This window comes from Struthio camelus, chromosome 19, assembly GCF_040807025.1.
Source record: "Struthio camelus isolate bStrCam1 chromosome 19, bStrCam1.hap1, whole genome shotgun sequence".
In the NCBI taxonomy this organism is placed as follows: domain Eukaryota; kingdom Metazoa; phylum Chordata; class Aves; order Struthioniformes; family Struthionidae; genus Struthio; species Struthio camelus.
The window spans coordinates 5,922,357-5,947,984 of record NC_090960.1 but is presented as its reverse complement, the minus strand read 5'-3'; the positions used below and the strand labels follow the sequence as shown (position 1 = coordinate 5,947,984).

General features: G+C 42.0%; 1 protein-coding gene across 7 annotated transcripts in view; it reads right to left on the bottom strand.

Annotated features, from left to right (window-relative positions):
• The window catches only part of MMD (monocyte to macrophage differentiation associated), a 28,078-nt gene extending 3,839 nt beyond the window's left edge, over positions 1-24,239 (bottom strand). The window contains exons 1-5 of one of the 7 annotated variants that reach the window (XR_011135551.1): positions 12,809-12,880; positions 9,735-9,816; positions 3,003-3,163; positions 1,766-1,840; positions 537-638 (exon numbers count right to left, since the gene is read on the bottom strand). Coding sequence is in view for 6 of the 7 variants with exons in the window: in XM_009678913.2 (XP_009677208.2) it covers positions 537-638; positions 1,766-1,840; positions 3,003-3,163; positions 9,735-9,816; positions 12,809-12,870 (482 nt within the window). In the remaining variant the exon portion in view is untranslated. Of the gene's footprint in view, positions 1-536; positions 639-1,765; positions 1,841-3,002; positions 3,164-9,734; positions 9,817-9,946; positions 10,306-12,808; positions 12,881-14,695; positions 15,140-15,455; positions 15,696-16,246; positions 16,473-23,918 lie in introns of those variants that run through there. The other 6 variants (XM_068913997.1, XM_068913996.1, XM_068913995.1 and 3 more) reach the window with 6 other exon arrangements.
• Positions 24,240-25,628: the final 1,389 nt, after the last annotated feature.

Here is a 25,628-nt window from a genome sequence, read left to right as displayed (position 1 = left end):
ATTTCCAAAACATAGAACAGTTGGTCTTGCCCACTGAAAATACCTAATGGAAGTATACTCAATAATTTAGATCTGCAACTCAAGGACTCACATCTCATACTAGGAACAAGAAGTAGCAGGAGTTAATAAGCCTCAGTATACATACAACATAATATTGCAATACAATCTATACATAAGGCTACATAAACAGTTGAAATGACGGCTTTATTATGCCCCTAGTTTATGTACCTTAGCCACCCCCACTCTTCCTTTACTAGTGCCAAAGTCAAACAGTTTTAAAATGGGACATTTCTCCCCCCACCCTTTTACGAGAAGGGTATAATATGGCCTAAAGACATGTTATGACAGAGTGAACACAAGTCATCTTTTGACAAGATGCAAGCTTGCATAATTTTCATTGCATACTTCCATTGTTTCAAAGCACTCAGATCAATGCGTGAATTGCCAGATTCTTTGGTGAAGCAGTACTTTAAACGGAAATCAAAAGGTGGGAGCTCTTTTTTTTTTTTTTACGTTAACTGCAAACGAGTTCTTACTTTTCATGGTAGAGAAATACATAAATGGTTCCCCCAGCAGCCATTAGCCAGATAAACCAACGCATATGAGATGCCAGAGGTCCAAGCTCACGTAGATTTAACCTGGAAGTACAAAGATTTCAATGGACAGAAGCAATGAATTAATAGAACATATTGACACAGGAGTGGTGGGGCTTTTTGATGAAAATAAATAAATATTGAAAGCTCTAACTTAGGCATGATGGCAGAGGATACACTAGGAGATTCACGGAGAGGCAGAAGGATTTAGTCGCTTTAAGAAATTTAGTAAACCGTTTGAAGCTTCCATTGCCAGAGGGGCATGTGGAAAGGAGAGAGGGGAAAAAGGAGACAAAGGACAAAGATTTGCATTAGCAGATATCCGAAATTCAAATTTTGTAACATTTACATGCAGAGGGCTAACAAAAATGGTATTTTCATATTTGATAGTGCCAGATATAAGGTGACATCCACACAGTTTTCATATTCAACAGCTGCACGACAAACAAGTACCTTCATTTAAAGGGTGATCTCCAAAATTCACAGCAAGAATAGGAGAGAGGGGGAACAAGACTCAAAACAGGACAGTTGAGGCTTAATCATTAGCTAATATAGTTAATATAGAAAGGAAACAGATACGACTTACTACGTCAAGTATTTCAGACTAAAAAGAGTTCATAGCTTTGAGAAAAATATTACTGCTCTAATTAAGTGGTAACTTCAGCTTTACCTCTGGGAAACTATGACAAATGACTTAATAAGCCAAGTTTGGAAGCATTGCAGAGATTTTATAAAAAAGTATATACAAGGAATTCTTCCTAGTTGCTATCAGCGTATGAAGTAAATCCTACTGAATGAATTAGTCTTCTAAACTGATCAATTGTCTTTCTGTCTGTAAGCAGATAGAGAGTCCCCCTCTCCCCTGGCATCAATTCATCCTTTCCTGAATTAAGTCATTCAGTTCACCTCTCTAACTTGTGTTCTGAAGGAAGCCTATCAATTCCCAGATGTGTGTCAAAAAAGAGAAATAAGGAAGTAAGAGGCATTCCTCTTAAAACAAAAAGACAATAGGTCAGAAGAAGTAAGCCCTAGGAAATTATACTACGTTCCATTTCACAATGCAATAGTGTGGTCAACTACATCTATGAAGATACCTACAGATTTTGGAAAGTAGCACTGGCAAGCACATTAGAGGAGGCTTCAATTCTGAAGCTCCGCTTCAGATTTCTTACCATGGTGCATATGATGCAGCAATAAAGACATAGATCATCATTCTGTCACACATGTGAAAACAATGCTCCATGGTCCTAGAAAGAGAGGCAACAAGTCACTAAGACTGAATTTGGAAGATTATTTTTAAAAATAATCTGTTTCCTGACACACTTTGGAATCATTTTAGGGAAAATGTTGTCATTTCCACAACCCCTCCAAACCACTGGAAAAACGTCCATCTGACTTCAGCTTCACAGGGTCATAGTCAAGAGATGCAGGAGATAAGCATTCTCCCCTTCCTCTCCCCTTCTCCACCCCATCATACCTCCTGCTCTCTAGCAAGGAGGCAGAAAGTTGTCACAACAGCTCTGCTTAATCCAGAAACTGTCACCATTCAGTGACAGTAAAATCCAACTTAGGGCCCTGAATTATACAGAAGTCGTAACAGGGCCAAAAAATAAAAAAAATAAAAAATAATAAAAAATAAATCACATCTTAGTTTTGTTGCTGACTAGCTCCCAAGGAGGCTTTCTGCTGCTAGCTGTGTTTTAGACTAAGTCTCTTGTCACATTCTTTTCGTTCCTCAAAGTATTTGAGCATGCCACAGTCCCAGAGAAGCGTTCTCATTTCTAACACTGGGATTATATCCACCATGCGCTTAATCCAGAAGTTTTTATATAGATGAAAGTTGTATTAGCTTGCAACATATGTTAATAGCTACAGTTAGTGCCAGGATGAACTATGTGGTTTTGTTGCATTACTGTTCTGTTAAGCAATTGTTGTTTCAGACTGTGACAAAGGTTTTGGTACATATCTACTTAAAGTGATGCGTGATCTTACAATGGATGGCATCAGCTGCTCCTCTTAGTAAAGAGGTAGTCAACAGCACGCAACACCACCTTCACTTTCCATCCCTTAACCACTCGTTTGTTTGTTTGCTGGTGCACCTAGACAATCACCGCCACATTCTCCTGCGTGACAAAAATCTATTTGAAACACCTGTCATGAATATGCATGAGAAGCAGAGAATCTGTTTAAGAGCTGCTAGGACCTATGAAAAGACAGTAGACACTAAGTTTGTACTTGAGCTTGGCTCACTTTTTCTTCCAATAGAATCAAGGTTTTCTTAACAATTCAGTACAAGGTACCACTCCAACCTTCTTCAAAATCATGAGTTTTTGGCTACTTGAGAAACATAAGGGAAAAACATAACAGAACATGAAAATCAAATGTCATAAACAAGAGCTATTATGATACCTTAAGTGACTCTTTTTCCAAGAAACTATATGAAATACTGTGGAAACAATGAAGAGCGCACAGAGTCCCATGCCATACATCCATGCTGTTATCTTTTCCCATCGATCATCAGAGAGTCGGTGGAGAAGGGCACTACCCACGATGGCAGGAACAATGAGGAACTAAGAAAACAAAAGGCCATTGTTAAGTTTTCACTCCTGGCCAACACAGCTACCACCCACAGTATAGCAACAGCAGGGCAGCGTGCCATGTAAGACCATAACGTATGACATCTGATGGCACGTTCCTAACTGGAGCAAAATTTCTGTTTAGCTGTGTGTTGATACTGTCAAAGTCTCGACGCTTGTGTATCTTAGATATCTGGATTATACCCGTTTGTGATAAGTTTATCCCCTCTTAGGGTTTAGGATAAGTCACTAGCTTCCCTAGCCATAGCACATCACACAAACGAAAGGATTTGCCAAGTCTTACTAATTATTTATTTTCACATTCTGCTCCACACTTTTAGAAGGTTTTGATTTTACTCAAGGCTTGTATCTAAACCATCTCTTATGTATAAGGGCTGAGCAAGGAACAGAACAACAGGAACTTAAATCTCCAATGGAAAAAAAAAATAAAGCATTTAGAAGCATGCAGGTAAGGAGAAGATAAAAGAATCTAGCAAAGGCTTTTCAGAACTTGGGTTTTAGGTATCATAAATTAACTGCAAACTTCTGGTTTGAACAGATTCTTAATGCACAAAGATGATGTTCTTTTGAGGTAATGTATCCCAGTCTGTTTTCCTCTCCACCTACCTCTCAAAGCAGCTTCTGTTCCGACCTTCCAAAACAAGCACAGTTAGAACATCATGATGGAATTAGCACGCTCACATGAAGCGTCTAAGAAGTAGGCTGCAGGCTTCATATAATTACCTGGAAATGCATGTAAAACACCACTGCTTTCCAGGATAAATTACATCATCTACTTTGTCTCTTCAGAAACACAAACCGAGGAGGGGGCCGGCATACATGTCTGACAAGTATTTAAAGAAAAGAATCTGCTGGCTCAGATATCGCCACCTGTCTCCTTTCATTAAGGAAGCCTAGATACCTTTGTCAGAATTCTAAGTTATAAAACTCTAACACAAGTTTCCTTCCAGTCCCTACTGTATGTTTTAAGATGTTAATTAGTTCACTTGAATTGTAAACACACGTCATAGTTTAAACTACGACCAACTTCAGTCTCGCATGCTTATTAACAATAAAGCTAAGAACCAGTAACGTTTAAACAAGTTTGGTAATTCTGCTTTGCGTTACAGGTTTGATAGGGTGCAAAGTTCTAGTCTAGGCTGCGCTATCTTTGTCCTTTATCTACGGGAGACGAGATGAAATTAAAGTTCTGATCAGTTACAGCTTAGAAGATGCAAAGTATGCTGAATGAGTCTGAAAAGCAGTTGGTTAATCCAAAGAAACAGGTTTAAAAAAAAAAGTTACAATTAACACAAGAATTGTAGAGCCATACAAATGAGAAGTATGGCATCCCTAAAGCTGCAGCATTTGGACCACAGGAGAAAACTTTTTGAGTTTTGTTACTAGACTATGAAAGCTGAACTCATGCATTTTAAGGCCAGAAATAAGTCTTCCAGTCTGGCCTCTCATTTATCACAAATCGTAAGTTTTCATATACGTATCCCAGACAGCCCCCAAATCCCAGAAAGGTTAAAGCATTTCACTCCTCAGGAGGTTAGTCACTCCTGTTTTCCGCATAGAGTTTGAAGTGTGCCTGAAGCCCTTGAGGCATCAGGGAACTGATTACATGCAGCAGCTGTTTCATTTAGTTTCTGCAGGAGACAGGAAGATAGTAAACTCCAAAAAAATTTTTTTTAGCCTGATTTCTTTAAGCTGTGCAATCATGCAGTACTCATATTTGTCAGTTTCCCACAATTTTGGGCGCAAATTTCAGTTTTTGACTAAATTTGAACTAGAAGTTTCAGGGAGATTTGGTACCCACAGCTGTCATGAACACAAGTAACTAGATAAAACAGCAAACCCCTACTAATTCCCTACTAAAAGCCTGGGCATGAGCTTCTCTTATCAGAAGCTACGAGACCCCACCTGGAGCTCTGATTGAGACCACTTTATAGGAAAGACGACTTCTTTAGAAACTGAAGTTAGATATTACAGAGAACAATCTGCATTATTATACAAACATCTCAATTTTACTAGTCTACTAAAATAACTATTTAACAGGTTAAGCTATGATGTGTCATGTTAAAATTGGCCAACATGTAGCTTGCAGCCGATTACTTTTTCCAGTAACTATTGTACATAAAGTTACAGGGTTGTCTTATCACTTCTTTCCTCACACCTTCAGAGAGCAAGATACAGCTACAGATGAGTACATGGATGAAGAGCCGAATTCACCTCTTTTCTGCCTTGTCCTGACTCTAAAGAAAAATTCTGCTTCTCTTAGAGGACAGTACCATACTAATATGAGAAGGATGTATCTGTTTTTTCTAAGTATTCTATTTGGGAACAAGCACACTTTGCCTCCATACCCTGATATGCATCATAGGAGCAGTTAGACTAAACAAGAGATGCTTCATTACTCTTCTTCTGACCAAAAGATAGGAATGACATAGCATTTCTAAGTTGCCAGCATTCCTGGCAATAAAATTAGCTGAAAGTCACAAAAAGCTTTGCTTATTTCATCATGAAGTGCAACTGTTCCAAATGAATATTGTCAATATACTGTGAGCAAAATCAGAACTATGATGCACCAATTTACTAATTTTAGCACCCTCGTTAATACTTGTTAATTAAATGGAGCTGGCAGTGAGATTTTACAGAACATGAGATTAAGGCAACAACTTCACTAATTTTTCTGGAGAGATGCCAGAAGAAAATGAGAACCTTAAGTTACAACTTCCCTTTGCTATAAAAAGGGAGACAAAGGATTAAAAATATATATATATATTTTTATGGCCATATGCTTGTATTTAAGAAGTGATTTAGGCACAACCTCCACGTGATGTATTTTGGAAAACCGACCACCACAACCACCACCATCACAAATAGCTGCTGCTGCAAAATAGCCCTAAGACACAGAGAAAGATGCTGAAACAGTAAGCTCTAAACCCGATCACACATATTTCAGTGAATTTACACTCTCTGGTTACTAACTTACAACAAAGTAGGACTACCTTTCCGACCTCTCCATTCTAGTTATTTGGGGTTGCTGAGTGCACTGGTACTTTGGTTAGTATTTTATATTCTTTTCAGATTCCTCTAGACAAGCTTTCCCACAGAGGCTTAAAAACCTATTAGTCATTTTGCTTTTGTATATAACAATCATGCCAAACGAAGTTATTTGGTTTGCACACAAGGTTATGCAGGAAATTTAGTCACCAACACAACCTTTGATGAGCCACTGTAGCAAAACGTGGTATTGCTGTTCTCTTTCACGTGCCGTTCACTGAGGGGGAAATACTAACAGCATAAAGATAACTCACACGCTTCCTCTTTGGAGTTGGAAGACAACGAAAAGATCAGCAAAGCAGCCAGAATCACATGTGATGTTTAGAGGGATCCATGAAGGAGCACCTGTTTCTGGTTGCCAGCTCTAGAAGCACAGCCCTGAAGCCAAGTTCAGTGTCTCCCTACTCATGAATTTTCTCTTCTCAAACATGGAGACAAGCATCAGAGTGGGAACTCTACTAGCTACTTAAGCTCTGCACTGTGCAGAAAAATAGAGAACCTCCTAATATCAGTCAGGTAAAATGAAGACACTTTCACCATAAGAGTACTTCTGAAATTGAGGACTCTTCTTTCTACCCTCCAATGGGAAGGACCTCCTGGTAAGCGCTCCACGTCTCACTCTGGAAACTTTTTAATGCATAAAAGCACTGCATAAATCAACACTGGAAGACACAGACCATAACTAATTTTAGGAAAAGTCCCTCATTTCAAAGCAGGAGGAAGAAACATCTAGGGCAGTATAAATTAAAACTCCTAATTTGCTTTAACATAACAGAGCATGTTTTTTGTTTGATAAGCCCTACACATATTAGGAAGTTTCAGATGAAACAGCCAACTGCCCACTTCAATTTAGCTTACCTTACAACTCAAATGGTTATGACTCCTGCTTCTCTCATACGCTGTTTCCTTCCTGTTCCTCTAAACACAGAGAGCAGTCTTTCCTGTCTCTATATTCATCTGCTTAGCTGCCCTTCCTGTCTCCTAGTGTCTAAAGACGATTCATTGCTTCTTTTAAAGCTAAAAATCAAGACACTTTAAATAGCCTTTCTAGTTAGAAGTCTGAGGATATCTTAGTATGCTACATGCAGTAATGTGACAAAAAGCTACACACGGGATTCTGTATCCCAGTTTCTTAACTAGTATTTTTGAAGCAGCTGCCTAAACTGGCTGCTGTGTATCTTTGATTCAAAAACCAGAAGAGACATCTACCCGAGGAGTAGAGCCATGCTCATAAAATACAAGTTGATTACTTTTTGAGTTATGAATAAAGCTCTGAAAAATAGCTGGAGAGCAGACTGCTAAATGCTTTTTTGTTGAAATTACATGTCTAATTGAAAACTCATACTGTAATCTAGCAGCAAAGACTCAATCCACTCAACCTTTTAACATCTAGTAAAACAGAGTCTGTAACAAGGAGGAGAAAAAAAGTCCCCCACATAGCTTTTTTCCATGTAATCCACTGTGCTTTCCCAGATTAGATTCCTATTTCAAGGCTTCACATTTTAGGTTACTTATTGCATATGATTTTATTTTTAAAAGAGCATGATCCCTTTATACTACACTATGTTTTCCTCCAAAAGATATCTTAACGCTTTATTTCCCCAAGTTGTTGGTTAACCGTTCATGGGAATTTGCAGCACATAACTTGAATGGTCAGAAGTAAATAAACAACATCACCATAAACAGTAGCATGTCACAAAATAATGATGTGACATCTTGGCTATAACCCACAGCTAATAGGCACGCAGATGACATGCCTGTTTTTTCAACTAGATGAAGGCTAGAAGAGTTAAGGAGCACAGCAGCTTCTGCCAGACATTTTGAAACCTAACTTTTTGGCCAGAGTAAATAGGATTTGTACAGGGATTAGGAGATAAACTACATATTTGTGCTAACTAACAGAAAGTTGCTTCATTTAAGAGAGACATAGCACTCCTGGAGAGAGTCCAGCGGAGGGCTACCAAGATGATTAGAGGGCTGGAGCACCTCTCCTATGAAGAAAGACTGCAAGAGCTGGGCCTGTTCAGCCTGGAGAAGAGAAGATTGAGAGGGGATCTCATCAATGTGTACAAGTATCTGAAGGGGGAGCGTCAAGAGGATGACGCCAGTCTCTTCTCCGTGGTGCCCAGCAACAGGACAAGAGGCAATGGGCACAAACTGAACCACAGGAAGTTCCATCTGAACCTGAGAAAAAACTTCTTCCCTGTGAGGGTGACAGAGCATTGGAACAGGTTGCCCAGAGAGGTAGTGGAGTCTCCTTCGCTGGAGATATTCAAAACCCGTCTGGATGTGATCCTGGGCAATATGCTCTAGGTGACCCTGCTTGAACAGGGAGGTTGGACTAGATGATCTCCAGAGGTCCCATCCAACCTAAACGATTCTGTGATTCTGTGATATTTCTCTGGACAAACAAGCATATATTTATATAACGCTGTACATGAGACCCCTGGCTTGAAAATACACATAAGCCTCAGTTTTCCTATATGCAAACCAAGGTGATTCAGTTTTGCCAATACCAGAGAGCTGTACACTTGTTATTTATAAAATACACATGAAGGACCTTTAAGAGTAGATCTCTTTCTAGAACTAGAGAGTCCCGTGCAGTACCTTGAGAATCCATATTTGCAGCTTGCTCAACAGACACACTGGAGATAAATAAAAGAATGAGGCCAAAGTCAAACATACTTCACATGTTTGGAGTTAAACAAGATATCAATGAGAAGCATGGGCTACCTTTATAAAAGGGCAGATGCCAATCTAAACACTGTTTTTAGAGAACCTTCTCAAAGTGCAAGACAGTTCCAATTAAAAAAACCCACAGGACTGCTTTCATTATTTGGTACATATCACATGTTCAAATATATTGCTCCTGACATTATGGAAATCATGACAGACTAGAATTTTTAATACAGCTGTTCAGCATTTATGGTCAGCATTGTTAGTGCCCCTCTCCAAATATCAGATCTCTCAAAGAATCAGTTCATATATTACTAAGCATCAGAACTAAGTCATTATAGCTCTTCTAGCTAACATCTACATGATGGTCTTACATGAAACCTTCCCCTTCTAACATGAAGAAAAATTCTCATATTTCCATTATACAACTCCCATAGTACTACACAAGCACAATACCGCAAAAGTCTTCCTTGCAAGACTAACTAATATAGGCCCATATTCATTTTACTGTAGTCCTCTGACTCGGACAAAAGAAAAACATCTAGCTAAAGATACGTAACTTACTTCAGTAAAGAGGAACCTTGTGAAGCATCTTGAGCTTCTAGAGATTCAAAACATGGACTAGCTATCAGCAGCCATCTAATTAGCGTTACGTTTACCATGCTTTAAATAGCTGAAGCTTGTATAACAAAGTCAGAGAGGTTGTAAATATGAATACACTTGAGCAAAGGTAAGCATTTAGTCATCCAAAACCACAAGAATTTACTAAAGCACTTGGTTGTTTTTTTTTTTTTTTTAAAAAAAAAAAAAAGGTACTTACTGCATGTGTGTAACAGTTAGCAGCATGCTCATAGCAAGTGGGTTTGTAGCGGCTGTTTGCTGGAGCTGGGTGGTTCATGAACCTGTTGAATAATTAAAGAGTACTTTTAGGAAAGTTCATAAATGATATTTTTGGAGTGTCATAAATAACACCTCCAGCCTAGTAACGTTAAAAATATAAGTACAGGCATGTTTAAGGTAACGGTTACTTACACCGCAAGCTCTCCCAGATAGTTTCTCTTAATACGTGTCTGTGTGTAACGGATGGTCATTTTCAAACAAGGCTTTTCTCATTTAACAGAAAATGAATACAAAAGTCAGACCCTCTCTTTCCCACAGCTTGGTCAAATGAAGAAGGAAGTACTTCCTATTTAAATTATGTGAAATGGACCAAGACTGCTCTCAAATTAGACTCCATAATAGCTACCAAGGGTTGCTCTTATCTTAAAAAGTGTCAGCAATATTCCCAGTTCTGTAACAACTTGGCATAAAACAGCTTGAATATTGCTTTTTCTAATCCTATAAAAAGCAGTACTTGCGGCCAGGGTGTTACATGGCTGGGATTTTTCTTTGAGGCTAATGCTAACTTTTGCCTGCCGCTAAGACTAAAGCTACACAGGGAAGAACAGAGACCCTAATGGTTAACTCGAAAGAAGAAAAACTTTAGGAGGCTTATGACAGGCGTTTCCATCTTTTCCTCTAGGAACCTGTGAGTGTCACCTAACAAACAAGTAATCACACTCAAGGAGGTCTATGCAAGTCAAACAAAACATGATAAAACTTGAGGAAGTTATGGAAGAATTTGCCAATGCAAAAGCTACATTCAGCTCTTCTAAAAAGCCAAAAAACTGGAGTTGTTTCTGTGGAACTACAGGATTCAAAGCCTGCATATAAAAACAACTCTAAAAAGCAGCACATATTTATATGAAACTACACAGTCAAATCAAAGTCATGAACTACTCCAATCATATTACTATCTTATCCCAGCACAGCCTCCTATCACGCAAAAATGACTGTCTCGCATTAACAATCTCTCTTTCTGCACCCCAGTTTACTTCAGACTACGATGAAACGCTTCACTGGCAATTAGTCGGGCACCCAACGAGTCAGGAATAGTTTCACAACAAATACAGAATATACTCGTACTGAGAACAGCTTTATTAATTAGATTTATGTACAGAGACTGTCAGAAAAACTTTGGTCCTCCCCCGTGTCCCTGGTATAAGTCAAAATCGGTCCTATTTTTAGGACATCCATAAAATATTGGCCAAATTCAAACCAGGCCAAAAACAACCACCAGAATCTTACAGTTTGAAGAAACAGTTCCCCACTACTGAGATACAAGATACTTGGTTTACAAATCAGTCAGAAAAGCTGGGTTTTTCTAGACCAATCCATGAAAGTTCATTAAGACTACTAAACAGTCCTGATAAAGTAACACAGTATCATGATCTCTCTCCAAATTGTGACGATTTCAAGAAACAATTTCATCCATTACCGATGCAAAGGGTAACTAAAATGCGAGTTTTATTCACAGAGGCCACGTATAAGTGGCTGTTAGCAAGTGAGTAATTCCAAGAGGTTTAATATATTGTTAAAAAACAGCAGTGCAGGGCTTAGCAGATCTACATGATGCCCTCATCTCCAAGAGGAAAATAACAACGCAGTCATATACACAGGCTTGCAGAACATTTGGAAGCAACTTTGCTGCCCAGCGCGTATAGACCTTCAGCAGCTCTCAGAGAAAAACATCTAAACATCCAAAGATGGAGCATTCAATTTACTTGGTTCTGTTTCCAAGTTAGGAAAACAGTTAAAAATAAAAGCATCTGTTGGCTCAGCTGAGAGGTCAGGATTAAACTGCACTTGCTCAACTCTGTAGCCTTGGAGTGAGGGGAAGCCTTCCACCCATTACAGCTAGATTTTTTGACGAAACAGAGTAAAGGCCATGGTGGGGGTACCTTTGAGGCCTTACACCAAGTAAGGAAAACCCGCCCAAACCCAAAGACGTAAGTTTAACCTATTAGCTTTATAATTTCAGTCATTCAGAAATTTCTGTGTATTATTGTCTAAATATATATATATTAAAAAACTGAAGTTTGTACACTAATGCTATTATCCATTAGAGGATTTTTTTTTGAAGTTTTTTCCTTTTCGTTTAGATTTATTCGGTACAGAAGATAATGGATCCTTCTAAAGCAGTCTCAACAGGGCCCTGGGGTAAGTAAGATTTTAAGACAGAATTATGAAGAAACAGTTCAAAAAACTCAATTTATTATTCAGATCTGTTATTCTCCATAATTTAAAGATAGCGTTACCAGTGGTAAAACAGAACATAAAGATGTTAACAAAACCATCCTTTTTCTGTTACCTACACAAAGGGTCTTTGTCTTTTTTTTTTTCCCCTTTGCTTGTTTGTGCCAACATAGGAATGATGCAAACGTTTATTCATCTGTGCGACAACTTCACACTGGCAAAATGGGCTAACAGCCAATTTCAGAAAGCTTCACCCATGCATGCTTTTTAAGAAACACTTCAAATACCTTCTTTACAAATAAAAATAAAATCTGATTATTGGAAGGAGAGCATTACTAGACTCCCACAACAGCTGAAAGTTGCTTTTCTCTCACCAGAGAGAGTTATAGCAGAACAAGACCATCAGGAATAGTTCATCCATCCCCTTCACCTACATGGTATAAAACCAAACTCCCCTCACTCTTTCCGTTTTCTGCAACGTGAATACTGCAACACAGGGATGTTGTTTCTCCTCCTACTTACAGGTCAAGTTTGCCCCTTATAAAAAAAGATAATTGTGGGGAACATACTCTCACCTTCCTCAAAGTGAAAACTTGACGTACAGTATTCAGACACTGTTTAATCCCAAATACAGCTTCTCTATAACACAACAATTAAGGATATTACCAAATGCAAGACAGTCAGAGAAGGTCCCAATGAACCAGACTCCAGTTTACAGGAAACCTCTAACTTAACGCTCTCATTTCTCTAGCATATTCATTAATAGCAGCCCTAGAGAAATTGGGGTCATTTATCCAGGGATACGCAGCTGTAACTCACACGAAAGCAAAGATACTTCTCCATTTCTGATTCTGAAGACTGAAGAGCCTCATCTTCAGCATTAAACACCAACTCCTGCAATATCAGGATACAATATGGGTACAACTGCACAGCCATTTCTGCTGCATAATTTGAACAATTAGCCTGAGCATCAAAACAAAGCCTTTTCAGCGTACCTCAGCGCAGGAGGCTCAGGGCCCCACACAAACACAGCACCCCAGGACTGGATACCACTGACTTCTGACACAGCTGCTCTCAATTCTACATTATCAGCTCCTGGTACTTACTATTGTCAGTGTCTTACAGAGTCATGAAAGACTAAAGATGGCTCCAAGCTCTCTTGAGCTGCTTCACAAGCTTGAAGTATTTCGGGCTTTTTGCACTACAATTTGAAACTTATGAAGTTAACAGAGCAATAGCTACTTATAGCAAGATGTAAGATTGAGATGATTTTACCTTTAGCACAGTTGTGAGTTAGTTCTCACACCCTAAATGCATTTTTAAGGCTCAGGATCTACTTGCACCCAAGGAGGACCAAGCGCTTTATGATTTCCAAGTGCCTTCTTCGACAGGTACGTTCCCAATAGAAGCGGAAAAGGGATATTGAGAAAGACCTATGATTTCATTTAAAATTAAAAAAAAAACCCATAGCACCTCCGCCTTAGCACTGTTTGAACTCTGATCTTCAAATACCTCAAACATGTAAGAATACAGACTAATCCAATTTTCATGTGAGACCACTGAACCTCAAGCTCCAGCTCATTTCCAAGTGGATATAGGCTACATGTTTCAAGGTGACTTCACAATTAAGAGATCATAGTACTTGGGAGAGAAAGGAGGACAATCTGAGAGTTGCTCATGCTTCGTCTTAACATGCACAACTCAATTTGGAATAAATAAATAAATAATTAAAACCCTAGATCTAATGCATACATTTGTGTGGCATATATCCTCTGGTATCACATCACTAGTTTCTTCCCAAAAGTGCAGAAAAGAAAAGCAACTTTCACATCTTGCTTTATCCTTGACTCCCATCTGCTAAACAAATTATTCTTTGGAGCATGAAGTAAAATTTCCTTTTAGTAAAAAAAAAAAAAAAAAAAACAAACAAAAAAAACCAAACAGCAAACACCAATAAGGGTCTCATAGATCTGGATTTCTGAGCCTTTTCAGGAAGTATATTTCCTTTATTCAGCTGAAAAGGCCTCATACTTCCTTTTGCCACTTAAAAACACATTGCTCCTTTTTGTATCATTTGTTTTCTCATGCTTTCCAGCAGCAGCAGAAGACATTTAGACCCCATAAGTCATAATAGCACATGAGAAACAAGAAGGTGGAGATAACGCCACAAAAACAGCCGTAGCATACTCTAAATGGGGTTACACATTTAGATGCCAAAGCAATTAGTTTTGTTGCCTACCCTCTTTCTTTTTGAGAGGGAAAAAAAGAAAAGCTGAACAAAATAGATCAGTACTGCGTTTTCACCACGACCAGGTAGGTAAGCTTTTGAAGAGAAACAAATAGGCTTCAAATAAGCTTAACTTCTTTCGCCAAATTGGCGGTTATTTCCTCTTTAGGAACTCCGTCCATTCACAAAGTAAAGGCATGTTCTTGGGTTAGGAGATATCTAGTCACGGTTAGGAAAGATGATGTGAACAGTTACAAACACCGAGCAACTGAGTCACAGGAAAAATTCAAATCAGCACGGAAGGAGACTGCTGGTTCGGAAACATCAGTAAAACCACAGAGCGTGTAAAGGTTCATGTACTCATGATACCGAAGATGAAGCAGAATCCACAATACTCAGAATCCATTAAAAATGGTGATATCATCAGATTAGGAGGAGGAGGGAAAAAAAAAATAAGTAAAGGAAAAGTTTCTATGCACCTCACCAAACCACCTAAAACGCTCCCCAACCTTTTGGGGAGCGCCACAGGCAGGAGCGCGGGGGGCCAAGGCCTGCGCGGGGCGGCCCGCGCGCGCCCGTGCTCTTCTCTTCTCTCCTCGCCTCTCCCTTCCGCCCGGTTTCTCTCCTAGCCCTTAGGCTGCGGGTTCTCCAGCGAGCCGGCGGGAAGGGGCTCGGCGCAGCACGGCGGCTGGGCGAAGGCGCCCCACGACACGGTGGGCTCATCCGCGAAGCAGACCGTCGCTCACAAGTTACCCTAAGTACCTAAAACCCATAATTTTATCTATATATATCTGTGTTCATATAGATGTACATATACACGTATGTATATGTTTACACAAGGACCCAGGCCGTGCTGTTGACCCATCTGCACAAGGGAGAGCAGCATCTTCAGCCTCTGCCCAGCAACATCGCCGCGCAGGGAGAGGGGGCGGCGGCGGCGCCTCCCCCCCGCCACTCCCGGGCCGGGCCGGGCCGAGCCCCCGCGGCCGGCGAGCGCGGCCGGATCCCTGACACCACACCGGATGCGTGAACCTTCACCCATTTAAAGAAAAGAGGAGGAAAAAAAAAAAAAGACAGACAGACACAAACCCCCCGCCTGCGACCGCCTTCCCCTGAGGGGACCCGCCCGCCGCCTGCCGGTGATGCCACCGGCGGGGCCGCGCCGGGCGGCCGCGAGGGTCTCCGATACCGGCGCGGTGGTGCTGGGGAGGGGAGGGGAAGGGGTCGGGTCGGGCTCACCTCCTGAAGCGCTCCTGGAGCCGCCGCATGGGTCCGGGCCGCCCGCGCCGGCCGGGCGGCGGCGGCGGGCGGGGGGTCGGGCCGGGAGGCTGCGGGCGGCTCCGGAGGCGGCGAGGGCCGGGGTCCGCGCCCTCATTGGCGCGCGGGCCGCCGCCACCGCCGTCGTCTGAGAGAGGCGCGGGAGCCGGCGGCCGACGGGCCGCTTTAACCCGCCGCTCGGGGCTCCCCTCAGCCCGCCCGGCCGCCGCTTCCCCCCGCCCCTGCCCGCCCACAGCGGCCCGGCCCGCTCCGCCCCCTCGCCGCGCCGAGGCCGGGGCGGCAGCATGGCGGGAGCGGGGACATGGCGGCGCCGTGAGGGGCGCCCCGCCATGTTGCGCGGCGGCGGCCGCCGGGCTGCCCCCGGGCGGCGCATCCCCTCGCGGCAGAGAGGCGGTTTTCTCCTCACGGAAACGCCATCACTGCCGGGACCAGCGAGGCTGGGCTGCCAACAGCAAAATAAAAAGAAAATGACACCAAAACAGGCAGCGGCTGGCGGGAAGGCAGCTGCGTTAGCCGAAAGGTGGCTTCGGGGAGAGAAGCTGCTGCGCCGCAGGGCGATGCCCCACCGGCTGCCCTCGCGCCCCCAGCAGCCGGGAGCAAAACGCCCTCTTCCACCCCAGTGGCGGCACGGCCTGGCGGCTGGAGCACAACCACTGCCGCCAACCTGGCGGTCCTGGTCCCCCCAACCGCAAGGCGCCGAGGCCCCCGCTTCCAGCGAGGCCACAGGCTTTTGCGAGCAAACGGCCTCTTACATCGGTGGAGAAACGGCGTCGAGCGTGTTGGGAACGGTGCTGCGAGGAGAGCGCGGCGTTGCCCGTGCAGGACAACTCGGGCCGCGAATTAGGGGAGCATCGCAGCCTGTTCAAGCTTCTGCCCTCTGATCCGAGGGGGGGTCGCAGTGGGACTGCGAGCAGGTCCGGCCCTCAACGCAAGCGATTCGTGTCGGTGCGCCAAAGCAAACCACCCCTTTAGACAAATAAACCTCTCTCTGCTGTCTGTGTATTTTACGGTATGACAGAGACAGATGGGAGCTGCTGAATCCCCCTGTGGGGGTTTAAGTTACTTCCCCCACCATGACATTCATGATGCGGAAACATGACAATTAGGCTAAATCATGGCTCACGTTCCCCTTTACTAAAAGCTTCTCCCCATGCTGGGAGCAAGCAATGAGGCAGTAACAACCTCCTGAACTGCCACAGCAAGGCTTTGCTTATCCCTCAGTTTCCCTAATTTCAGGATGGAACGAGCGTTTCTGGTGTACGTTGCAGATTTTGGTCTCCAACACTCATAGCTGGGACTGGGCCAGAAGACTGCTGCGGACAGACAGTTGCTCAAGTTTATTTAAAGGGGAAAAGTAGAATTTGCTGCTGAAGGAGAGCTCCTGAAATGCGGAGTCAAGCTCGTTCCAGGCAACTCTCCCTGCGTTTGGGGGTAGCTTAAAATACTTCCCATTAATCTCAGCGAGGTATCACCGTTTAAATTGGTACAATCTGTCACCTAATTTAACAGTGTCATTGCTAATTAAAGTTTTATATTATGAGGATATGCCCTACTTACATTATCTACTAATCCAAAAGGAGCAAAGTTTCAGGACTCTACGGGAAGTAGAGCCCGGCCAAACACACCTTGCTGTGTTTGAACCTCCAAAACTTCAGTGGTACCTCAGTAGCGTGACTTTACGTGCGTATGTATAAAGTAGACCTTGCAGTATTTAGCCACCTTCCTCCCCCATATCGCACATCCAGCCTTGCATTCCTCTACTATTTCCCCAATAATTTGCTCTCTCAGGCTGTTAAAATATTCAGGAACTTAAGATGTTATAGATGTCATGACTTGGAAGGCTGACTTCTCTGTGGCTCTGGTAAGAGGCAGGACTGACTCATGTAAAATAAATGTATTGAGCCATTCAGAGGTACACACAGAGTCATTGTGTTTTGAGTACACCTCTCACACCCTCTGCTCCTCTTTGGCTGTCTCTTGTCTCTCCCAAACCACTCATTTTCATTTCCTTCCCTGCTACGCTTGACATTTGATCTAGATTCTACCCACAGCTGTGTCACATAGACCTTTTCCCCTCAAAGTTTTCAAAGCCTGTTTTTCTGCAGTCACGTAGCGCTCCATGTTTAGGGTAATACCCAGAGGATTGGTGTTCAGTTGTGCTAACACCTAGACAAACACAATCAGATACAGATCCTTCTCTCTGAGGAGCTTTGAAATCTAGGAGCTAGAGAACAGCAGCTAAGGGAATAGGAGCTATACGTAAATGCATTTGCTCTGTTGATAATGGTTTTAAACTAGTGAAACTGCTAAGGATCTCACTGTCCTCCATTGCTTACCAAAGGGCCAGGAACGAACTACAGATACACCTATCTTAGTATGCCTTACTTTTTAAGGCATTCTCAATTTAGGATTAGAGAGAGAGTATACCTTTGCAAAATGTGTACCTCTACATATATACTTTTAGCACCTTTCAGATTTGAAGTTTGCAGATGCATTCCCAGCTCCATGCACACAAATCATAAGATCTTTAAAACAATAATTTGTGTAGCTTCCTATTGTTGGAGCATCAGAGATTTACATGTTTAAGATAAAAAGTTTTAACCAGTGATTTAAACTTTTATTTAAAAAAAAAAAAAAGCATTCAATTCATAAAGCATGACCAAGTGGAACCGGGTTAAGAAGACTACCAAGCATCGTGAAAGCTGCAATAAGACTAGAAGACTTTGGCAATACTTGTATTGAACTGCATGTCTGTCTCTTAAAGATACCACTAAATTACTCAGCATGCATGTTTTAAGTGGTCCTGACCTATACCATGGTTTTAGTACCTGTAACCTTTTGTTGAACTCATCTCTCTAATTGCTTTTTATGATCTAATGACTCAGACCATCTGTTTTTCTAAATACTGGAAAAAATGAAACCCTGTATTACAGACTAATGCTATTTTTAGAATTTAAGTTCAATAGTCACTTAAGCTCAAAATTTAAGTAAAACCTTATTATGCTTATTTAGAAAGTTCAAAAACAAAAAAGCCTTCATATACCAAGTGATCATTTGATTCAAAAGTGTTTTCAGGAGGAGAACTATGTCATACTAGGCTCAGCAAGCAACATACTTTAACAGATGAGTCAAGGTTACAAGAAGGTGGAGTTATTTCCCTTACCAAGGGCATTGCTGCTGTGGGGTACTAGCATGTAGTGCGTTTGGAGAAAGGTGCAAAGGGTTGAAAACAAACAGCCAAGGGTTTGTCAGTACAAAATTAGTCTTACTATTTTTTCATTAGGCAAAGAGAACATTGTTCTGGTCAGTAGTGTGAAGCATTTGTGAGACACACTGTGCAAAACAAACTAGGCAACCCCAGTTTGATTCCTAATAGGAGGTGTTTGCATAGCAAATCTGCTACTAATTGCATTCTTGACAGCCTCGGCAGCTAAGTCATTGGGTACATGGCTTGCCCATATTATTTCTAGGTCAAATTTTACCCATGCAGGATCTCCTGCAGATACTTCACAGGTACTATCTACTTATCTAGAAATAGAGGAGTTCGTTCTACCACACCTAATCCAGCACTTTCACGAGCATTAAACTGATACACACAGAGACATCATAATTTCTGATTCAGCCATCAATTGCTTTTATAGGATTATGTCACCAGGGACACAAAAATGGGGTTTGTAGTTACAATTACAGCAGTTTTCACTGTATTGCAAAGTTGTCTGGGGCTGCACAAACCAATCAAATGAACAAACAGGACTTGCCAAAAGCTTTCTTTTTCCCCAGCCAAGGTGAAATTTTAAGTGCCACATGAGATACCAGTGGTGAATGAAATCCTATCAGGAGGTTATACTAATAAAATTAAACACCTCACACAAAAGCTGAGTTTCTTCTAGCCATTTAGCACAGTCAAGTTATTTTTATAAGCCTGCACAGTAACTGTTGTCCTCATTTGTTAAGCAGCTAACAGAGAAGCAAACATTTACAAGCAGCTCTTTGGTTGCCAAAACAGATGTACCCGTGAAATGGCACTGCTAACTAATGTTCCCATATACTTAACTTTTCAGAGTTGATAGTGGTAACAGGCTCACTTCAGAGACAGCAGGATATCATGCTACAGCTTTGGGAGCTCTTAGCCAATTTAAAGCAGCCAAGAGGCAAGCTGAGCAGCCCAGGTCCCTTAATTAGGCCCGGGAAACAAGTCTGACAGGTGAAACTCCTCTCCACTCCCAGTCTGCGTGGGAGAATATATCAAGTGTTTCTAATAAATAAGGGCAGACAAAAGAAATGCCTTTCTGCTTCCTTGTTTTCACTTTGTAGTAATTAGAATATGAGAATCCAGCCTTCCTGTTTTAGGGATTCCCATAATAATGGAGGAAGATAGTGATTTCAGTGAGCTTGGATTTAGAAACCTTAGAAATAAAGCTCTGGGATGGATTCTGAAATAAGCAGGGCTCTAATGAATGACCATGTCACAGGTGTATGTGTTTGGATCACTGTAGAAATGCATTCTCAAAAAAGAGTTCCCTTCAAAAATTGTAACAAGTTACATTTTACCAGCGACGAAGATCTATTTCTTCTTCAGGTTTCTCATATGACAAGCAGTTCTGCAATAATGCAGACTGTCAAAGCGATGCTACAGAATAGCTGTAACTCTAAGCCCAAGTAAAGGGCTGCGCGCTATGCTTTGGGCAGGAGCTTGTGCCTCAGTGTGCATGGCAGAGGTGCTCTGGAGCTTTTAAGGGTGAGAGCTTCGGCTCTGCTCACCCTGTGCATGTGCTTGAACACGTCTCTGCAGCGTAGCTCGAGCAGGGAAATGAACCCCAAACCCTCAGGAAGGGGCCTTCTTGGTGCGCCAGGGATGCATGGCGGCTGAGCTGCCCTCCATGGTGTCGGTGTTGTGCTGCAGAGACACAGCTCGCGGTTTTTCTTGCTGCAAACCGACCCAGATTTCTGCTTTATCTGACAGGTTTTTCTGAGCATAGTTCAAAGGAGAAGCATCGCTTTCTTAAACACATGCCAATGGTCTTGTGAAATGAGCAGCCCTCCCTCCCTCGGCCTTCCTCCAATCTAATTAATAAGGTCATCCTGCTAAAGGCAGGCTTATAAATAGCTTTCCAATCACTAATGGAATTAGTTCTGGCCTAGACAACTTTTGCAGGGTGACACAGGTAGCAAAGACAGGCTGGCTCTTCGGCACAGACATCCACTCGCAGTGGAAATAATGTTCAAACATCGACATATACCTGATGTCATAGCGCTCCCTCTGCCAGCACTACTCGTGAAATGGGATTACAGTATTACCTGGTAATATAATAGAGCAGATTTACTACCAGTAAAACAAGTGATTTTAGAGAGATGTGCCTTGTACTGGATTAGATTAGGCTAGATAATGAAATTTCAAATGCCACTAAAGGCTTTTTTTCTGTCAATATTTTGGAGAAAAGTGCATTTTCCATGACTGCAAACCCACAAGATGTTGTAAGGACAATAAACAATTATCTTACGGTATAATGCAAAGGTGCTTGAAGTCAATAGGAATCTTTAATATGAGAACAATTAATGGGGAACAAGTAATATAACTGTAAAGTCTCGGAAGAGAGACATGTTTTAGAATTATTTGACTGAACCATCTATGAGGTGAACTGACCCACTGCATCCCCTTGCGACGACGGGCTGAATTACTAACATCTTAAAATGTGGTCCGAGAGCTAGAATTTTATAACAAAAATAAAAGCTAAATGTCACAGAACGTAAGCTCTGATTGTTTAGAAAATTTAAACTAAAAGGCAGAGAGTATGCATATTGGGTGTTCGCTGATTAGGGCCTTCAAATCAATGAGAGCTAAGCTCCTAAACAAGGGGCAGATACGGAAACATAGTTTGATTGTCTAGATATATGTGACTAATGAAGTTTAGTGTCAACTCCAGGAAAATGGTGGAGGAATATTATTTTGAAGTCATTTGGTCTGTGTGCCAGAGAATGGTCTTGCCATGTACTGTGTTTGAAGACAAGCATGCTCTTTCCGGTACTAAAATCACAGGCATTTCAAAGCACACTTTAAGAAAAACAAGGACGGTCAATTTTATTATTTATCTATCTTTTCCAGCACAGAAAAATACTGAAAAGATACTTCTTTGTACACGTAAAGTTGTTAAGATCCCATGGCATACTTGACCCTAACAGCACAGCTTGTAACATACCAGTTGTTGCCACTGTTTCTAAAATATTGACATTTTTGCTTTGTTTGATTAGAAGACTTGGGTTCATCCGGATTCGTGATGTACTACCAATCTATTTCAATCAGTAACATTTTTTAGTGGGATTGCAGTAATGTATTTCTTACAAAGAAAGAGGACTTTCTGTTGGAGTGAAAAAAATCACGTTCATCCTCGTTAAATGTTATATATTGAACCTTTCCCTTAGATGAAGAAGTTCACCAAAGGCCGGTAGGTGCTTTGTATAACTGAAACAAGATTACGTCTTTGGAGAACGAGGAGAGAAAAGCAACGTTCCTCAGCCTCGGCACCGGCCTTGGACCGGTGCATACGCTCTGAGTCATCGCATGAATCGAGTCCTTTAATGAATGCAAAGAACCTTCATTTCAGAAAATATAGAAAAATTCTGCTTTTGGCTATTTTTTCTGTATTATTTCCCTTGCAAAGTTTTAGTTATAAAAGTAGCAGAACTCAAGGCTTATTTAGAAAGAACAAATATCAGTTTGTTTTGGCTTTTCGTAGTCATACCATTAAAAAAAAAAAAAATCAGGGATTTTAACCTGCTATTTCTACCTGAGCGTATTTTGTGGAATAGCTACCTTCCTTAGACAGAAAAATTTATATAATTTGAGCTATCAGGCAAATAGGAGTTTGTTAAAGGACAGTATAAAGGTAAAATTCACTCGTAAAGAGTTTTCTGCGCAAGGCCAGGGACAAACCCATGATAAAGCAGACCTACCATCACCTCCTTTCCACAGGCAAAGCAGACCATCTTTACTCCATGTTTAAGTCGTTTCCATGCAGAAACTTTTATCCTCCTTTTTTCTTCCCATGATTGGGATTCCTCTCTGTGAACGTGCGTGCTGTCCGTACTCACTCTCAATACCTCATCTTTGGCATCGCAGTCAATGAAGTGAAATAAGCTGTTACTTAATGGGTCTGACATAAAAATCCATTTAAGTTAACGGAAAGACTCATCGTTTCCTATCAGCTTGAAGCCTAAAGTGAACAGAGGTAGCGAAATCTAGCCCATCGTTTGTCATTGTCAACGATTTCCACGTACCATTTGGACGACTTAGAGATTTTGAACATATTTAGCGAATGAAAACAATTGATTTCTTGTCAGTGGTTGAACGATTGAAATTCTATTCTGATTGGATATTCTCTCCTTTTCAGAATTTTGCGAGAAGGTTGCTTGATTTATATTATTTTTAACTGATTGTATTTTAGCTTACAATGGTACCTAGTCTTACTGATATTACATTGTTCTAACAAAGAGAAACAGAATAATCAAATAGGGGAAATAAAAATCAAGAAGAATGGAAGTTTGTTAAAGGGAAGAGGTGCCCAGCAGCCTCGAGCGGGTCAGGAGACACGGGCGGACCTGCCTCGCCGAGGACCGTTTCACACTGCAGTCTCCTTCGCAGGGTTTGCTGAGCGCCAAGGGGCCACGCGGCTGTGAGCCGAGTTCCTGCCACTAACCTGTGGGGCTTTTCCACTAAGCATTTTGCTGACAGCTTGTTAATATTTTTTTTTTTAGGTTCCTTAAATACATTTGGCAATGGAGAGCACAGATCTGTATGGATAGATGCGTAATTATCTCAGGTCATCTAGGTTTCGTAAACAGACTTAGCTAAATATGAATCCATTTTCTCTATCGCAGGCAAATGTTTGCAAATACAACTCAAAAGCAAAATGAATATGTTCTCTGCTAAACCCCAGCAAACAGCAGACACAATCGCTCTGGTATCTCCCAAACTAAATAATTCTTCCTAGCCTTGGAAAGAAGGAGCGCTGGGGTGGGCAGGGACAAGGGCAGCCAGGTGGTTGCCTGGCTTGCAATTCCTCTGATATACTGAGATAAGTTTTTCTTCAGTTTCTCTGCAGAAATAACTTAAGGCATTCAAGGATAAGATCCAAACCCTCTTTCGCTCTGTTGTGGTGTGTTATGTCGAGGAGCTGTGTTTCACGACACCCCTCTGGCTGGGTATATACCAAGGTGGTGGCCAGGCCAAGCTGCTGAGATGTTACAGGACTTGCCAGAGCCAGCGGCACAGGGGTGTCATGGGGTCTGCTGCTGGCTCATATTTATTTACTCAGCTGGCAAACACAGTGATTGCAAAATTTATGTTACTGCTATTGGCGACCTTCACAAGACCTTGCTTCCACCCGCCAGTTACCTTCCACCCCACCCTTGCAAGGACAGTTTTACCTTTGCTATCTTTGGTGGAAGGAATACATTTTCAGGATGACCTGGCTGCTTTCAGCAGGTGGAACTTGCGTCCGAAGGATGAGATGAGGAACACATCTGGCCAGATGTGTGTTCAGACCGAGGGATGGCTTTTGGCTGCGGTGTGTGAGCTGCAGTGATTTAACTGAAGTTTGAATTTGTGCTGCTGCCTTTCTGATCTGTCGGATAAACTGCTGGAACACTTTGAGGAAAAGAGGCCTCGTAACTGAGGAGTTTTTAGGTGCCGGTGGGACAACGAGTGGGTAAACAGTAATCCACAAGGGCACAGGGGTCCCTCGAGCTGTTTCTGTAACCAAGAGGGCAAATTCCTGTCCTCTGCATCCCTGGGCTCAGATAGCAACATTTACAAGGAAAAGATAAGTCAGCTTAACAAAAGTAAGAATTAAGCAGACAACGTCCCTGCCGAAGAGCTGAAATAGAGATATCTCTGTGTACAGAGCAAGGCCGTTCTGCCTCGAGGGCCGTCAGAGCTGGCGTTTCTGTTTAGCTAAACCCAGGAGCATGGCACCTCACCAGGGCTCACCTTGTTTCTATTGCTCTGGGCACCATGACTTTTTTATCTGTAGCTCAAGGATGCAAAATTGCAAGGTCGCATTTTTGGGAATGGAATCCGAAGCCTTGGATGAAGGCCATAGTTTCAAAATCTGTTTCCTCAGGACCTTTCCTGGGGCTGGGATGCAGCAAGGGTGCTGGATCAAAGCCCAGGAATTCCTGGGCTGCGCTCTGACCGTGCCTCCTGGCTGAGCTCACACCACACTTTTTCTCTCTGTTTGTTTTTAGCGTGATCAAGTTTACAAATTGCAGGGCGAGATGTGGCCCTGACAGGACGGTGAGGATTGGGGAGGCACCTCCTGTATCACCTATATGCCTTATCGCCAAGCTGGCCACGCGTGCCTTGCAGCACCCACAGCGGCGCGTGTCCGTGCCCTTTGGCCCCCTGCTCTGGCAGCTATGCCCTGGATTTGCGTTTTATCGACTGTACGTGACTTATTTCAATCAGCCGCACATTCAATATAAATGTGAATGTTGGTTTCTGAACCCTTACCAATTTTTTGCAATTTTCCTGGAGCCTTGTAATAATATTTTACTTAAATGCTAGTCTTTTGAATTGTATTCAGAAAGCTTTGAAGCTATGAGCTCCCATGTCGCTGGAAAATACTCCACAGAGTAGGAACTTTATGGGAAGAAGCAAGGGACCACGCAAAAAGAACCGATTTCAAATTAACTTTTTTCTGATGTTGTGAATTTTTAAACTGAACTTGTGATTTTCACAGGGTAGGTCATGATTTTTATATCTCTTCATGGCACCGGTGAGTTTCCTTGTGAGGACAGTTTGGTACGGGCAACTTTGCGCTGGTTCCCTCTTGGGTGCAGTTTACATTAAGACAGGGAAGGGAATTGGGCATTGGAGGGCAGGAGTATGTTGTCAGACAGCTATTACACCAGGCAGAATCTGGTTCTGTGTCTTATGACCAAGGCTATAGAAAGAAAAAAAAAGAAGAAAAAAACAAAGAAAGTATGCAGAATTGCAGTGAAAATGATAAAAGTTCTCGTGAGAATTTTCTAAAGCGCATTTTGATTTTTCAGTGAAAGGCTGAATTCAAATATTTTGGCAGTAAAACTATACAGGGTTCCGGGGTTCACCTGAACTAACTTTAACCATTTAACCAT